The sequence below is a fragment of the Chelonoidis abingdonii genome, chromosome 1, assembly GCF_003597395.2.
Source record: "Chelonoidis abingdonii isolate Lonesome George chromosome 1, CheloAbing_2.0, whole genome shotgun sequence".
Lineage (NCBI taxonomy): Eukaryota > Metazoa > Chordata > Testudines > Testudinidae > Chelonoidis > Chelonoidis abingdonii.
In genome coordinates this window covers 87,043,152-87,060,471 of record NC_133769.1, presented here as the reverse complement: position 1 = coordinate 87,060,471, position 17,320 = coordinate 87,043,152, and the positions used below count along the sequence as shown (strand labels likewise).

Sequence of the window (17,320 nt, the reverse complement as noted above, 5' to 3'; positions counted from 1 at the left end):
GCATCTAAATATTTTATTTTCTACCTGATAAAGAGTTCCCCCCCCCCCAGTGATAAAAGAGCCAAAATGTACTTAAATTGGTTGTACTAGTTTTACAGTCAATTAGGACTCTACTTTTCAGTTGGCAGTAGAATGGCATTCCATTTTAAGGACAAAAAAAGTGAAAGCTGAGCCTCTACATTTGTTTATTTAAAATACACCTAATTTGTCAAATCTCTCATAAAACTTCTGAAACCAAGTTGGGAATAGAAAAATACACTACATGGTTATCAGTTTAACTTTGAACAAATAATATAGATTCACAGAAACCATTTCTGAATGTGTCTAGAAAACTAAAATTTTATTCAAGACATTAAATTTTGTAATACACTTTACAGTAAAACTAAATAATATACACTGTGATATAAAACAAAGGTTATATTTTCAGGAATTCTCTCTCCATGTTGGCAATAAAAGATCTAGTTTATTAATTAAATATGGCGCATGCACTATTGAAATATATACAAGTTAAGCAAGGAGACTTGGTATAAAAAATATCCCTTGCTAGGCAAAACTGAGACCCAGGAACAGAGGCATGTCACAAGAGAGTTTCAAGTATAGTTTAGAGGAGTTTGGAAAGCTCTCTTTCCAAAATCACCTGTATATGCAATTTCATGATGACCAGCAATGGAACAGTGGTGGTGACCTGCAACGGATGTGCCACGTTTTCTTTCCTACCTGAAGCCAGAAAGGACTTCCTATGCTGCTGGAGGAGAAGACTTGGATTGGAGGGGCAAGCAGAGATGCCACTGAGAATCAGAGATGCTGAGGAGTTTCCAGACAGCCAGGTTTAGGGAACATCAATATCCCAGGTTCAAGGAAGAAAGGAACTGGCCACCAAGGAGTCAGAAAGAGAGAGGAAGTCAGAGAGGCTAGTACCTCATAACCAGAGGCAAGAGTTCTCAGCAGTATTCTACATGGCTGAAGACAGAAAAGGATAGGCAGGCTGTGGTCACCAGAGAGAACCAGGAGGAATTCCACACAGCTAGGAGTTTCCAATCAATACCAGGTCCTCAAGACAGAAACTGTGGAAGATAAGTTTCAAGAGCCAGATGGTCCATGGGAATGGAGAGGTGTACAGGACACAACAGTGGACAGCAGCTTGGCCCAACCTTAGAAAATGTTTGTCTACAAAGAGTTCTCCAACCATTCAAGAAAGATAGATGATCCTGGCAGGGGATTCAAAAGAATCAAAAGAACATTCTGCAAGGACAGGCAGACAAGAGGACAATGTGCTGACTTCCAGGAGCTAAGACACAAAATATCACTCTAATATTGGATAGGCTTTTGAAGTTCATAAGAATGGAGCCACTGGTGATGGCTGCATAGGCACTAATGACATGAGATATCTCACAGATGATAGATGATTTTATGGAACATGAAAGTGTGCTGAAAAAGAAGAACATCCAAATTTTCTTCTTGGAGATCTTTGCTATCCCACAAGCAGAAAGCAGAAACTCTGGAAATAAACCACTGGGTAGGTAAGTGGGATAGGGCTGTGAGGTATTGGTTTTGTGGAACACTGCTCCACCTTCTAGGTGGAGAGAGGGCTGTACAGTTTGGATGGCCTTCCCCTCAGTGGAAGTGGGATCAATCTTCTCAGGGACAGACTGGCTACAGTAGTCAGATGAGCGTTAAACTAATAAAAGAGGACGGTAAAAAGAGGGAGGAGATGAGTGCTCAATACAAAACAGATGTTGAGAATAAAATTAATCAAGGAACCAAAGGGCAGGAAGAGAAGAAATTCTTGAATTGCCTATACACCAATGCTAGGAGCCTGGGTCATAAACAAGAGGAATTGGAATTGCCCATTTTATGAGCATAAATTTACTCTAGTTGGTATTACTGAAACCCGGTGGGATGATTCTCTTTATAGAATGAGAAAATCAATGGTTATAATCTATTAGGAAGGATTGAGGGGGGAAAAGGAGAGGGGAGGGGAGGGGAAGTGGCACTATCAAAAGTGGTATTACCTGTTTCCAAGTCACTGATCACTTGGAAGAAAATGATCTTGAATGCTTATGCACCAATGTCCTTACAGATAAAGCACAAGATAGGGTACTAGTTGGTGTCTGCTACAGACTGCCAGATCACACTAGGGTTTAGGATGACTAGTTCCTTATGCATCTATTTATAACGTACATGAGAACCTCAGAGTTATGAACACCAGAGTTACAAACTATTTGGAGTTGGAAGTATAAAATCAGGCAGCAGCTGAGACAAAAAAAAAAGGGGGGGGGAGGACGGCAAATACTGTTCAGTGTTGTGTTAAATGTAAACAACTAAAAAAATAAAGGGAAAGTTTAAGAAAAGTGACAAGTAAGGAAACTCTTTTGGTGCTTGATTCATTTAAATTAAAATGGTTAAAAGCAGCATTTTTCTTCTCCAGAGTAAAGTTTCAAAGTCATATTAAGGCAATGTTCAGTTGTAAGTTTTTGAAAGAACAATCGTAATGTTTTGTTCACAGTTATGAACATTTCAAAGTTATGAACAACCTCCATTCTTGAGGCATTCGTAACCTCGAGGCCATGTCTACAAACTTAAGTCGACTTCATGTAAGTCGACATGGAGCCTTCAATTTAAGCAAGTCCATCTTGCATGTCACACTATGCTCATTGTGTCAGGGGAGTGCATCCTCACTAGCAGGGCTTGTATCAACACATGGAGCTCTGCACTGCAGGTAGCTATCCCACAGTGCATGTAGCTGAGTGGAATTTTGGGTTGGGCTTAATATCTTATGGGACCAAAACATTGGCACAGGTGCATATGGCGTTAGCCACCCATGATACACTTACCTCCCTCCCTGAAATCAACAGCAAACAAACCACATCTTTTTTGCAAGCCTGGGTTACCCACGCGAACACCACAGCATGAAAAGCATGGACCCCTCAATTGTACGCTGTTGTTGTGAGCATTACAAACACCTTGTGCCTTATCCTGCAGTATTTACACAGCCAGTACAGGAGCCGCTGCATGGAACAATGTGATGCCACACAAGCAGCTCTGCTGGAAGACAGACAGAGGAGCAATTCACAGTTGCTGGTGCCAGTCACGCATCAGCTTGACATGGCTGAGCGCCATTTCTGGGCCTCGGAAACAAGCACTGACTGGTGGGACAGCATCATCATGCGCCTATGAGATGATGAACAGTGGCTGCAGAACTTTCAAATGCGTAAGGCCACTTTCCAGGAAGTGTGTGAAGAGCTTTCCCTAGCCCTGAAGCACAGCAATACTAAAATGAGAGCTGCTCTGACAGTGGAGAAGTGAATGGCAATCGCTCTGTCGAAGCTTGCAATGCCAGATTGCTATCCGTCAGTGGGGCATCAATTTGGAGTGGGTAAATTTAAACATGGGATCCAAGTTTGCTGGGCCATCAACAGACTTCTGCTAAGAAGGGTAGTGACTCTGGACAACGTGCAGGACACAGTCGATGGTTTTGCCGCTATGGGGTTCCCTAATTGCAGTGGGGCAATAGACGGAATGCATATTCCTATCTTGGCACCACACAACCTTGCCAAAGAGTACATAAACCAAAATGGATACTTTTCAATGGCGTTGCAAGCAGCGGTGGATCATAGGGACCATTTCACTGACATCAATATGGGATGCTTGGGAAAGGTGCATGACGTGCACATCTTAAGAACACAGGTCTGTTCAGAAAGCTGCAAGCAGGGACTTTCTTTCCAGACTCAAAAATAAGCACTGGTGATGCTGAAATACCAGTCGTGATCCTGGGAGACCAGCCTATTCCTTGTTCCCTTGGCTCATGAAGTCATAAACAGGCAGTCTGGACAGCAGTAAGGAGCGGTTCAACCATAGGCTGAGCAAGTGCAGAGGGGTGGTGGAATGTGCCTTTGGACGTTGAAAAGGTTGCTGGCATTGTTTGCTTTCTAGCTTAGATCTCAGTGAAAGCAATATCCCCATTGTTATTGCTGCGTGATCCATAATAGCTATGAAACAAAGGGAGAAAAGTTTCCACCAGGGTGGGGTGATGAGGCAGATTGCCTGGCAGGCAATTCTGAGCAGACAGAAATCAGGGCAATAAGAAGAGTACATCAAGGGGCTCTCTGTCTCCATGAGGCTTTGGAATACCAAACTGTCCCCTCTGTTTGCATTTTCTCCCCTGTAAACTCTCAGTGGTTTGAGCATTGGCCTGCTAAAACCAGCATTGTGAATTCAATCCTTGAGGAGGCCACTTAGGGATATGAGGCAAAAATCAGTACTTGATCCTGCTTGTGAAGGTAGGGGGCTGGACTCAATGACCTTTCAGGGTCCCTTCCAGTTCTGTGAGATAGGTATAGCTCCATGTATTATTATTAAACTCCACCCCCACCAGCCACCGTGTGTTGGATGAATAAAGAGCCTTTTCTCCTCAATCTGTTGAGTTTTATTATGCACACAAACACAAAGAGACAGCAAAGGAGAGTAAGATATCAGCCCTTTTGCCCCAGGTTAACACAGTGGGAGGAAGAAACAAGGAAAGGTTGCTTACAGATGCACTGCAGTAACAATCAAAGGTGTGGGAATGGGCACCTTCTGGTCCTTGTACCCTCTCCTGTTGCATCTGACAAAGTGGGTATTCACCCACAAAATCTTATGCACCAATACTTCTGTTAGTCTATAAGGTGCCACAGGACTCTGTCGCTTTTTACAGATCCAGACTAACATGGCTACCCCTCCGATACTGGTGTTGAGTGAAAGGGATACTGAACTCCCTTGCACCCCACCTGATAGGATGTTTTAGGGAGGAGGATGTAGAACTGGGCGATTATAGCAGCAGGCTCAGCGTAAGCTGCAGAGGGACTCTAGCATCCAGCTGCCTTTCTTGAACCTCAACATGTCTGTTCCTTCATAATCCACAGCATCTCTTCCTGTATGGCATGCTCTTGTTCCCTGCATGCTCTTCTGTCCTCCCTCTCCATGTCCAGGTTCTCAGACAGTGTAATCCTCCATGCTCTGAGCGCTCTCTTGTCACTCTTGGAGGTGCGCCTTAACTCATTAAACATGTCTTCCCGAGTCGTCTTTTTCCACCTTCTAATCTGGGAAAGTCTCTGTCCCAGTGTGGAGGATGCGCCCACTGAAAAGGAATGCAAAGCACAAGGATACTATTGACAGTGCACACGTAGTTTTTGGTGCAAGGTTAATTTTTTTTTTAATTAAAAAAAAAAAAAAACACATCACCCCTCAATACACTTCATTGCAAGCCACAACATAATCACAACTCCTGGCTATTGCAAGAGTCGGTTTGCTACTCCAGCCATGGTGAGTAAGGTGGCAAGAGGTCTTGTGCTGCTGCTTTTGTGAAGACATCCTTGGATTGGAAGTTGGAACTTGAGAAAAGCCCCTTTTCCCGTAGGAATCTGGAGGGTGCTTGAGGGAAGGCACCACTGTAAAGCCCCCCCAAATAGTTTGTTTTTTTTACAAAAGCGGTACTGGGTTGGGGTGGCGGGGAAGGGAGACAAATAGCCTCCCTTTTTTCCAAATGCTGCTTGCAATACATGGTGATTCCTTCCAACCACAACCCTAGAACATTTGGGAAAGCGTGATTGTGTGACCCAGATGTCACCAAATGGGGCAGATTACTTGTTGAATTATTTGCAGTTTAAGGGCTAGCATTGAAAACTTCCCCCCATTTCCCCTATGTGATATCACTCACCTGAGGGTAACAGAGGCAGCAAGAGAGCAGATGCTGCAAGCATCTGGATGCAGACCAGGTCCTTATGCTGCAATGATGTGTGCTGCAATGATGCCAGAAGAGTGAATAATGGAGTGGTGCGGGAAAGTGTCCTATTGTGGTGAATAAAATAAGGCAGCCCTTCCCAGAAACCTTCTGCAAAGGATTGCAGAGTACCTCCATGAAAGTTTCCTGGAGATGTCCATGGAGGATTCCTGGACCATCCCTGTAAAGATAAACAGTCTTTTTCAGAGAGCACCCTCTGCATAGCTGGAGTGGCTACCGATACCTACTACACTTACTTTGTTGTTCAGATTAAACATAAAAAAATAGCAGCATATAACCACTACAGTTTGATTGGAAACGTGTACTCACCAGAGGTGCCTTCCCCAGCGTTACACTCCGCTGCCAACTGTTCCTATGAAGGGATGGGCTCTAGGGTTAAAAACAGTTATTGGCTGCTGGGGAGAATGGATCCTCCGCTTGCCTGCCTCAGATTCTCCTCCTCTTCCTCGTTGTTGCTCGAGGCCACCTGGGGCTCCTGGGAGGTATCCATGGAGCATTTTGGGGTAGTGGTGGGATTGCCACCAAGAACTGCATGCAGCTCCTCATAAAGCAGCATGTCTGTGGGGCAGAACCAAAATGACCGTTCACCTCCCTTGTCTTCTGCTACGCTTGCTGAAGCTCCTTTATTTTCATGTGGCACTGCTGCATGTCCCTGGTGCAGCCCTTCTTCCCCACGCCCTACACAATCTTAGCATAGATATCAGCATTTGCTCTGCTGGATCGGAGCTCTGCCTGCCCAGACTCTTCTCCCCCCACCCCCACCAATAAAATCCATCACCTCCTGTGTACTCCATGCTGGAGTGTGTTTGCAGCCTTGAGTCTCCATGATCAGCTGTGCTGGCAAGCTCACCACGCTGATCAAACAGGAAATGAACATTCATAAGATCCTAGGGCTTTAATAGGGAACGGCTGTTTCCTGTATACCTGGCTGACATGCAGTGGAGTTGAAAGTGCTCTCCAAAGTGGTCATAGCAGAGCATTGTGGGACACCCCCTGGAGGCCAAATTACACAGTGCAGTGTCTACACTATCCCCATGTTGACCTGTGGACGTTAAATCAAGCGCTACGCCTCTTGCGGAGGTGGAGTACAGAAGTCGACTTTACAGGCCACTGAAGTTGATAGAAGGGACTTGGTAACTCAAAATGTGTTGGATGTCTTCTTGATATATAAAAAGTTAATGGTATCTTAGGTACAAGCGATCATGACATTTATAATGTGCAAACAGAAAGTCCAAACCAGTGATAATACACACACACACACTGCTTTAACAGGACTGAACTCACAAAGCTAAAGACAATTCTGAGCCAAAAATCAGCTGGAAGGAAGAATTTAAATCAGGAAAATGTAAATAAGAACTGGGAAATTTTCACTAGATGCCCCTAAAGCCACAATCGAGGAAGATGGCTGTTAAAAAAAAAAAAAATACTTGGGCTAGAAGGGAAGTGAAGACACTTATAATAAAAAATAGTAATATGGAAGAAAAGGGAAGTAGATAGTAAGGAAAATAAATCAGAAACTAGTAACTGTAGAAAATAGATAAGAGAGGCAAAGAGACATAAGAAGAAATCTATACCCAAGAGAGTTAAGGACAATAAGGAGATGATTTAAGTTTAATAATGAACTGTCAATCAACATGGGTTTGTGGAAAATAGATCGACAGACTAAATTATTACTTTTCTGATATTTTATTTGAGATTACAAATTTGGTTGTTAAAGATAGTTGTGTTTATGTACTATGCCTAGACTTCTGTAAGGCATTTGACTCGATACTGCATGACGCTTTGATTTAAAAAAAAAAAAGATATAAAATTAACATGGCACACAGTAAATGGATTAAAAACTGGCTGATAGGTCTTAAAATGTAAATGGGGAATCGTCATTGAACAGGTGTGTTTCTAGAGGAATTCTGCAAGGATCAGTTCTTGGCCCTAGGTGCATTAGCATTTTATTAGTGACATGGCTGAAAACAAAAATTTGCAGAAGAAACAAAATTTGGGGGAGTGGTAAATAACGAAATCAAGTCACTGACACTAAGTGATCTGAATGCTTGGTAAACTGGGTGCAAGCAAACAATATGTCTAAATGTAAATGTATACATCTAGGAACAAATAATGTAGGTCATGCTTATAGGATGGGGGACTCTATCCTAAAAAGCAGTGACTCTGAAAAAGATTTGGAGGTTGTAATGGCTAGTCAGCTGAATAAGAGCTCCCAGTTTAAGATAATGGGCTAATGTAATCCTAGGATGCACAAAGTAATCTTGAGTAAGTACAAGAGGTTATTTTACCTCTGTATTTGGACTGCTGCTAGAATACTGTGTCTGGTTCTGCTGTTCACAATTTAAGGATGTTGGAGAGGATTCAGAGAAGGCCCACAAGAATAATTAAAAGGATTAGGAAACATGCCTGATAGTGATAGACTTAAGGAGCTCAATCTATTTAGCTTAGCAGAGAGAGGGCAGAGGGGTGATTTGATTAATACATAACATAGGGAACAAATATTTAACAATGGGCTTTACAATCTAGCAGAGAAAGGTATAACAATCCTATTGCTAGAAGTTGAACAAAGACAAATTTAGACTGGAAATTATGCATACCTTTTTAACAGTGCAAGTAATTAATAGTTGGAACAGTTACGAACGGTCATGGTGGATTCTCCAGCACTGATAATTTTTAAATCAAGACTGGATGTTTCTCTAAAAAAAGATATGCTTTAGGGAAATTCTATAGCATGTGTTATACAAAAAGTCAGACTAGATGGTCACTTTTGGCCCTGGAATCCATGAATAAAGCTTGAAATGTTCATATAGTACCTAAATTTAAAATGTTTACAAAATGTAAGTCTTGATGAACAGTACTGGAAGTAATTTTTTAAAACTATATTTAATCTGGTATGGTTAATCTCTGGCCAAAAAATAGATAGTGTAGCTCTAAGAGCAGAACAACCTTCAAATGTGCATATAGCATATTCCTTACAGGAAGAAATCCCTGGAATGCATGGCAATAAATATTTGCAACAGATATTTGCAAAGTTTAATACATATTTTCTACCAAAGCAATGTTTAGTTCATTGTTTAAAGTACATATATAATGCATTTGTAAATTTCTCTCTCTTTTTTTTTTTTATGTTCTTTATGCAGTGAATCTACAAGTTGAATTTTAAAAGTACCTGGATGAAATATTGAAAAATCTTAATGTTTAAAATCAAAAGCACCTATTTTAATAGTGTGTGAATTAGACATATTGAACCATATCTACAAACTAAACCCTAAAGTCTGACTTTGACTAATAAGGGAAAGAAAGTTAAGAGTCAGGTTGGGTTTGAAATAAAGTTTCAGCTCTATGTTACTTAACAAAATTACAACATACCAAAACATAAAACTACTTGCTTGGTATTTTGAATACAGGGGAAGTTTAGAAAGCTGGTTTTGTTATTTAAAGGAAGAAATTAAGTACCTTATTTTGGTAAGCTTATATTTCTTATCCCAATTATGAAATGGCCAAATCAATATATGTTACATATTTATAAGGCTAAAACTTTAAGGGTACGTTTTAAGAAGTCATTAATGACCTCACAGAAAATTTTGCAAAAGTAGTCTATTCAGAGACTTGTCATTTTCTATATTTCTTCCCTAAAACTCATTTTAAAACAAAACAGGCTCTAATTTTCTTTGACACTGCTGTGGACTGATTATGTTGTCAGAGACAATCAGGGAGCAAAGAGAAAGAGCAGATGAATGTCTTCAAAACACTGATCTTAACGCAAGTAATTTTCTTTACAGATAACATACCTTTGAAGTACTTCAACTAATTTCTCTACAGACAGGCATTCTGTTACTACTGCTTGTGTAATGTAGTCACATATGATGCTGGGTTTCTTAATTTCATCTCTCCCCATCAAAGCATACCCATATAAAGACATCACCACCACATAGCTTAAATTCATGGCAGATATTATAAGAGAATAACTGAGTTTAAAAAAAATTAACAAAAATGTAATAATTAACAATACAAACCTTTACAATCCTTATATACAAGCACATAGCCTGTACAAGATACAGTCTAAGTCCTGTATAAAACTGCTTTTCATATAAGAAAGTGAAACAACAAGGAATTCCATAAACAAAAAAAATAATATCACAGAAATAATGATCCATGATTTTTTCCTTACCAAAGATGGTATTTTAATTATGTCCATCTTTGCTGGGGAAGAGAAGGAAAGTTGTCCCATTATATCATTAGTTATGGCTACAGTTCCACAGTTAGATCGATACATGTGGAACTTGTGTGCTATGTATTATGGGATGAGAAATTAGCAGAGGTTTTGTGGCTATTACGTGGAAAATTTTCAGCAATGAGTGATATACAGTACTGCCGGTTAACAGAAAAGCCCATCCTGAAATACGGACCAAATCCAAAACCCAAACTCAATGAAAGATTGACTCCATTTGATTGTAAGACTGCGGCCTTAACATGTATATTTAATTTTAACAAATACAACTACATTTAAAAAGTTATCTTACAGTGGTTCTGACAAAGCAATACACCATGCAACTGTTTCTCGCATGAAGATTACAGAGCCTGATCTAAAGCCTATTGAAGTCAATAGGAATTTTTCTATGAACTTTGGACTGATCCTATATGAAGCAATTTCAGACATTTATTTTTCTGCAGCAGGCAGAATTTAAACCTCGTTTATCTAATGCTTAAAGCCAATTTGATCCAAAACAAAATAATCATTTACATAACCCATACCAGTGAAAGAAAACTAGAGACACACATTTGGTTGTTTTCTTATTTTAACTCTGTATCACAGCCAACACTGAAAAACTTCCTGCATAATATCCATCCCAGTCTTTTCTAATAAAATCTCTGCTTGTTTCTCATACCCAACTGCATAGAGCTCTGCACAGTTACAAATTTTATATCCGCATTCAATCCGCAAACATGGTCTGTGGATATAAAGTAGATATCTGCAGATTTTCAGGGCTCTGCAGCTACACAGTTTTTGTTCTTGTATTTTAAATTTTTTATTAATGCAGCATTCTGCTTCTGGAGCATTTTTCAAAAATTTATTTATTTTTGGTCGGTCCCAAGGGTGTGTGTGGGGAGGGAGGGGAAAGAGAAGGGAGGGAAGCAGGCCCTCTCCTTTTTAAATAGGGTTTCTTTTAGATTTGACTGCAACAAAGAGCCACACGGTTCATCACTGAAGTCAGACACTACAAGTCTGATAGTTTCTTTGCGTACCTTATTGCTCTCTAAAGCTCTCCTTGGAAATATGTAGACTATTATGCTGAAGTCCTTGCCCTCTGGCCCTGCTGAGAGCCCAACAGCCACATGTTTTTACCATGAGCTTGGTTTTCCTAAAGTTCAGTCTTACAGGCAATAACATATACGGATTTCAGTTATTTCTTCCCCTCCCCCCCTCATTCTTTAAACTCACTTTCCACCTGCACTATTAGTATTATAGTACCTAGGAATCCTAGTCACAGCCCAGGACCCCATCACACTAGGTGCTGTACAAAGAACAAGATGACCATCCCTGTGCCAACAACTATACAATATAAGAGACAACAGATAGATACAGACAGATGGGAAACAATCAGACAATCTTGGGCAGCATGAAGAGGTGGTTTTCATGACCTTCAGATCAAGATAATAGGGATTCTCACACCCACTTCTTTTGTGTGGACCAGCTAGCTCACTCACTGAGGTGGTTTCTGATGGTTCCCAACAAAAACTCATCTAGCTATGCTGGGAGGCCTACAAGACATCTGCTGACCCATTGTCACTGGCAAGCCATGACTCATTCATTGTACTAAGTCAATAACTTACTGTAGCTTCCTAACAACCCTGCTTCCCAAAACAAGTCTAATTTGTTTGATCCAGTTTTCTAACACGTGGTAGATTCTTTAGGGGGCAAGGACTATCTTTAGGGGTGTGTAGTCTCCCCCTCTCCTCCAACTTAGTACAATACCTTCCCTCCACCCCGTGGCATCCCTGAAGTCAAACAGCCATTAAATATCACATTCTCCCCCAATCCCCGCCCCCCAAAAAAACAACTAACTGCTGGGTTTTTTGGTTGGGTGTTATCAGCAAGCATAAGAGCTTGCTGTTGGCAGTAGTAGCACATCTCAGTGGATTGGGGTCGGGGGGGGAGAGAAGAAGAGGAAGAGAAGGAGACAAGAAGAGACAAAAAGCACTAAAAGCAACTGGGGCTAAAAGATAGTCTCCCATGAGCTCAACCATTCTCTACCCAACTAAAATTTCCACCCAACAACTGTAGTGCAGTCGTGTTTTCGATGCAAGTGAATCTGCAAACACTGAAAATATAGGTGCAACAATTAAGTAGCAGAATAGAGGGATACTGTGCTTTGGTTGCTGCTGCCAGATGTCCTGGCTTGCTACTGGGGGACAGAACCTTGCAGCAATCTCCAGGTCCAGCATGTCATACATATATCAGGCCAAGGTACCCCAGAATTAGGGTTCCCCAGAAACAGGCCAGTAGTTAGACCAAGAAGGCATGATGGGATCAGAGAGCTCTACTCTTGCACACTTCTAGGAAATCAAATTTTTAAATAAAATAGAAGTTTCAAGTGGACAGGGCCGGTCCCAGGCACCAGCTAAAGAAGTAGGTGCTTGGGGCGGCCAATAGCAAGGGACGGCACTCCAGCCACTATTGGGGCGGAACGTCTGGGTCTTCGGCAGTGGGTCCCTCAGTCCCTTTTGGAGTGAAAGGCCTGCTGCCGAATTGCCGCTGAAGAGTGGAACGGCGTGACCGCGCTGCCACGGCTTTTTTTTTTTTGGGCCACTTGAGGCGGCAGAAAACCTAGAGCTGGCCCTGCAAGTGGGCCTTGGAGCCTGAGTTGAGGGATTCTAGTCATATAGACTGAAGTCTCTTTAGATCAGTAGATATTGGTCTGGACAGTAGCATAAAGGAGTTTTGCTCAAAAACAAAAAAACTCATTTGTTTTGCTTGCATTTCAACCTGGGCAGGTTTAGTTTATAGTGAGTCTCGGCAGTCCTTGTTCAAGCTCTGTCCTATTTGAAAAAGCAGACATTAAGATAATCTTAACTCTTTGCCTGTTTATAAAAATGATGACTGAGCAACAAACCGTGGACTAGTTCCTCTATGTAACCACCTATTTCTATTACCCTGCTCTGTGTGTGTGCGCGCGCGTGTGCGCGCAACTACACACACACACACACACACGCTTATCAGACTAGGGTCTTCATCCCATTTGCAGCTTCTGGGCGCTACTGAAATACAAGTATTATCTTTGCTATTTTCTCTACCACCATTTTAGTTACAGAAATTCATCAAACACTCTCTACTCCACTAACATGAATAATCCAACCATCTGATATTTGTGCACTCACTTGTATATTAGTTCGGGGGAAAAGAAGTTGAGGTTCACAGGAAACATGATCATCAGAAAGTAGCAAGTTTCAACACAAATTAGAAGGAAATACAACCTGTGCAGTTAGGTTCGCTTTATTGAATACAGTCTGACATCTGACAGCTACAGCAGTATATAAACAAACTTTCCTATAGTTCTAAGAAACAAATTGAAAAAGCTCTTCTACATTGTAGAAGGCAGCCATAACTGCTGATATTCATGCTTACATATTGAAACTGAGCAACTGCAGAGCTGCAGTGTAGAGTCTATGGCCTCATCCAAAAGGAGGCTAAATAGTAAGAAGGGAAGATGTTAACACATCCACAAAGATGCTGGTATACCAATCTGGTAGATCAGTGACACACTGGGGTCCCCTGAAAGATAATGAAGTGTTTCCCCTTAAATCCAGTTTTAAAAGCTTATTTCCAAAAGGTTTTTAATTGGATTACTGCAGTACTCTTTTTTTTTTTGCAAACACAAGACAAACAAGAGCTAAAAACCCCACAGGATTATGGTTCAGTACAGACTAAACTGAGGTTGATAGCTTTTTGGCTTGGTTGATTAGTTGCATAAGTTTGGCCAGAGAATCACAAGCACAAGCCACTTAACATTGCAAAAGTATACCAGCATCAGCACCTAACTAGCTTGGAATCAGACAACTGAGGCCATTTACTTATTCTATGACCTTTTCCATCTAAAGCTGCAGTCTCTCCCACTTCCTGTGTATCACCACTCTAGACATTACTTGGTGGCCATTACAGTGCTCGACACCATTTTCTTCAAACACAACACTGTACATCTTGGACAGGATCCCAAGGATACCAACATACCTTGTTAAGAGACTGCAGCCTCACCCCCTCCACTCCCATCAAAAATATGACTTGGGAAGGCTCTGCGCAGAACCTTATTTGGAGGCATTTTAAATCCAAACCTTCCCTCCAATAGATTGACCCTATTTTGATAATAAATCCCATGCTGAATTATACAGCTGGATACTCAGTTCTTCGGCTGATCTTAATAGTTGCATTCAAAGTCACTCTCTGTGAGACATATTTAGAAAAGATATTTATACCTGGTATTGATACTCTTTCAAGTACTCTTTTAATCTTGCTGGTAAAGGCAGTTCCAAGATCTTATCTGTACATTTGTTTATAGTTATTCTACAGTGATGTTGCAGAGATGGAGTTGAAGTATAGAGAGGTTTGTTCAAATAAAGATGCACTATTCCATTTGATGGAGTTTCAGGCCCCGTTTTTCTATCCTTGCATGTAAGAACATAGTATTCAATCAGATGGACCACACTATCAAATTGTTTAAGCCGAGATCTGACACATATGATGGAGTCCAGTCTGAATTTGCCGTCTTGATACTCGATACGCAGATTGGTTGGTCCAGCTGATGTTTTTACCGAGATAGTCAATAGATACTCCGAATGGGAGCTGTCTCTAACCAAGAAAGTACCTTCAGGAGTATCTTGTAATCTCTCTTTGGCTTCAGCAACATTCATACTGCCCCAGTACCACCCTGTTAGAAGAGGGAGATGATTTGTTGTTTTTTCTCGACAAAAAAATTGCAAAACACAAAAACAAGTTTTTGTAATATCTTATTTCCTTTGTCACTAGAAAAAGTAAGTACTATAACTTGCCAAGAAGCAGGCATTTTATAATGTCTATTAAATATTTAACTTAGTTTATTGTATAATGTGTCATCACGGCCCTGTCAGATCACTATTTCCATATGTATTCCTGTGTGAATAACATATTAGATTTCAAAATTTGCTGACAACTATCATGTACCATCCTGTGTACAACATTCCAAATAAGTTAATATCAAATTACATAAATGCTTGAAGTCAAGAATGATTCTACTTTTAATAATTCTGCTTAGCTTATTAGTCAAATGATACTTGTACTTTTTCTAACTAATTCAGTTAAGAGGAAATCCATGTTATGAAACAAGGCTTCCATTCTGGCAGTCTAATGAAGATAAAAATCATGCTTGTAATGCCTTTGGTTGTTCCTTGACCTGCAAGTATCCCTAATTTTAAAAACCAATAATTTCTAGAGCTGTATGATGAGCTATTTTTCCTTTTCCACATTTGAGTGATATAAATATAACTGAAAAGGTTTTAAAAAGTGTATGGGAACATAAGAGGGCTAAGCTAAACTCTTCTGAACTTTGGGAAATTCAAGTTTGATACTATTTTTAACAATTTATTTCCCCCTGGACAGTAATTCTGAGTTCCATCTGGGATAACAATGCTATTTAAGTATTTCATGATTTTATTAAGGCTTTATATATAAAAATTAAGTGAAGCTATCTTTAACAAAAAAAACATGGTTCTCAGAGAATTTGTAAGAGTAGTTTTTCCACCAGATACCATCCTTCCAGAACAGGCAACTTGAAGTTAGAGGATTTTTTAAAAGTTTTAAAATTTATTTAAATAAAATAGAAACCCAGTAACCTACAACTGGATTTATTCCCCCGTTCATTGCTGCGTATGGGACTGAGGTTGTCTCTCTTCCTTTTCCTCTACCTAAAGATAGAGAGAGGAGGAAACAAAGCCCCGAGCTGGTTTCTGAGACGCAGTCACCACAGCAAGACAATTTGTTTTTTAAACCAGCAGTTAAAAGCGATGTGGTTCCAGGGCGCGCAGCGCTGGGTGATCCAGTGGAGAGCGGATTCGCATGAAATTGCTACAAATCGCTAGTCCGCTCGCAGCCCGAGGGAAGGAGCCTGGGCAGAGCGTCTCCCCGCGAGTCCCCAGCCTCCCGCTGGCCAGCCTCCCGGGGTCGGGGGAAGCAAGCCCGGCTCCGCAAAGGGTTTGAGGCACCTCTACGCCGAGGCCGCCTCCCCACGCAGCAGACAAGTGCCTCGGGGCCGCGCCCTGCGCTAGCCCGGCCCAGCCGCGAGGTCCGCGGTGCATGTGCCCTGCCGATCCCTCGGGAAAAGCGCCTGTTCCCCCAGCTCGCTTACCTGCCCGCCTCAACTCCTCCATGGCCGCGGCCAGGTGCTCCGCCGCCGCCCGCTCGGTCACCTCAGCCCCGGGACCCCGCCACTCGGTCCCGGCCCGCTCCGCGCCATCCGAGGGCTCGAAAGAGCGCAGGGTCATTTGGGGGGAGGCAGAAATCACCCGCCTGTCACAGCCCGGGAAGGACGGGGGGCTCCGCTCTCAGCGCCGCCCGAACATGCCCCCAGCCCCTTGCCCGGGGCGCCCGCCGCTGCCTGCAAGCCGAGAGAAGAGCGAGCTTGACCGCCGAGCCCCAGCCCGCGCGTCCCCGCACCCAGCCCAGCGCCCACCTCCCGGGTGCCGGCCCGGGCGGAGCCCGCCTCTCCCCGCGCCCGGCAGGGGAAGGAGCCGCCTGCAAGCAGACGGGGCGGGCAGCCCCCCGCTCGGCGCGGAGACTCGCCTCTCCCGGCGCGGCGGACCTGGCTAGCGGCCCCGGGGGCGCAGTTCCAGCTGAGGGGCTGAGTCCCCAACGTGCCCGCGCGGGAAAGGAGCGGAGGGGCCGCCTCGCTGCAGCCAGGGCAACGCCGCTGTTGCTGCTGTCGAGGAACACGCGGCCCCGCCAACAAACCGCCTGGCGCGGCCGGAGCCGGGCCGCAGAGGAAGGCGTATGAGGCACCGAGCCCGGCTCTTACCTTCGCCTCACCAGCGTCCCTGGGTCAGTAGCCAGACGGCGGGGGGAGGGCCGGGGCCCGGGACTCGGAGAAGCCAGGTGGGGGGTCGGCCCCCGGAGTCCGGCCGCCGGGGGGCTCAGGTGGGGGGCGAGCAGCAGCTTGCTCTTATTCGCTGGGCTGTTACTGCGCGGAGCGGGAGGCGCCCAGCGGGGCAGGGCCCCTGGGGCGAGCCGCGCACGGAAGTGGGAGGCAGATGGGGAGCCCCTCTCGCCCGCACTGCCCAGGCCTCTGCTAGGGGAGCGGGCTGGAGCCGCGGGGCCAGCGGGCCACCCCCCGGCAGACAGCACGGAGACGCGTGCACGTCTTTAGCCCAGGGCGCCCCCCGCCTCTCCGCGCTGGTGACTGCACAGGCTGCTTTCCAGGAACTTTCCAGGAACCGCATCATGTGACAGCGCCAGCTCTGGCGCCTCCGCGCTGAAGAGGAGCCGGGCCAGGGCCGGAGCCGCCGCCGCGGAGCAGC

General features: G+C 43.5%; 1 protein-coding gene across 1 annotated transcript; it reads right to left on the bottom strand.

The window, feature by feature from the left end:
- Window positions 1-167: 167 nt before the first annotated feature.
- SOCS2 (suppressor of cytokine signaling 2) lies at window positions 168-17,187 on the bottom strand. The gene is made up of 5 exons (XM_032774904.2): window positions 16,822-17,187; window positions 16,156-16,404; window positions 14,252-14,703; window positions 5,696-5,939; window positions 168-5,116 (listed from the first exon to the last, which is right to left on the bottom strand). The coding sequence occupies exons 2-5, from the start codon at window positions 16,289-16,291 to the stop codon at window positions 4,872-4,874; spliced, it is 1,077 nt and encodes a 358-aa protein (XP_032630795.1). The 5' UTR covers window positions 16,292-16,404; window positions 16,822-17,187; the 3' UTR covers window positions 168-4,871.
- Window positions 17,188-17,320: the final 133 nt, after the last annotated feature.

Coding starts and splice junctions, on each gene's coding strand:
- SOCS2 (XM_032774904.2), bottom strand. CDS start 16,291: ATGACCCTGCGCTCTTTCGAGCCCTCGGATGGCGCGGAGCGGGCCGGG. Junction 14,704..16,155: donor GGAGGAGTTGAGGCGGGCAG/GTAAGCGAGCTG, acceptor CTCTTCTAACAG/GGTGGTACTGGGGCAGTATG. Junction 5,117..5,695: donor GCTGCCTCTGTTACCCTCAG/GTGAGTGATATC, acceptor ATTCCTTTTCAG/TGGGCGCATCCTCCACACTG.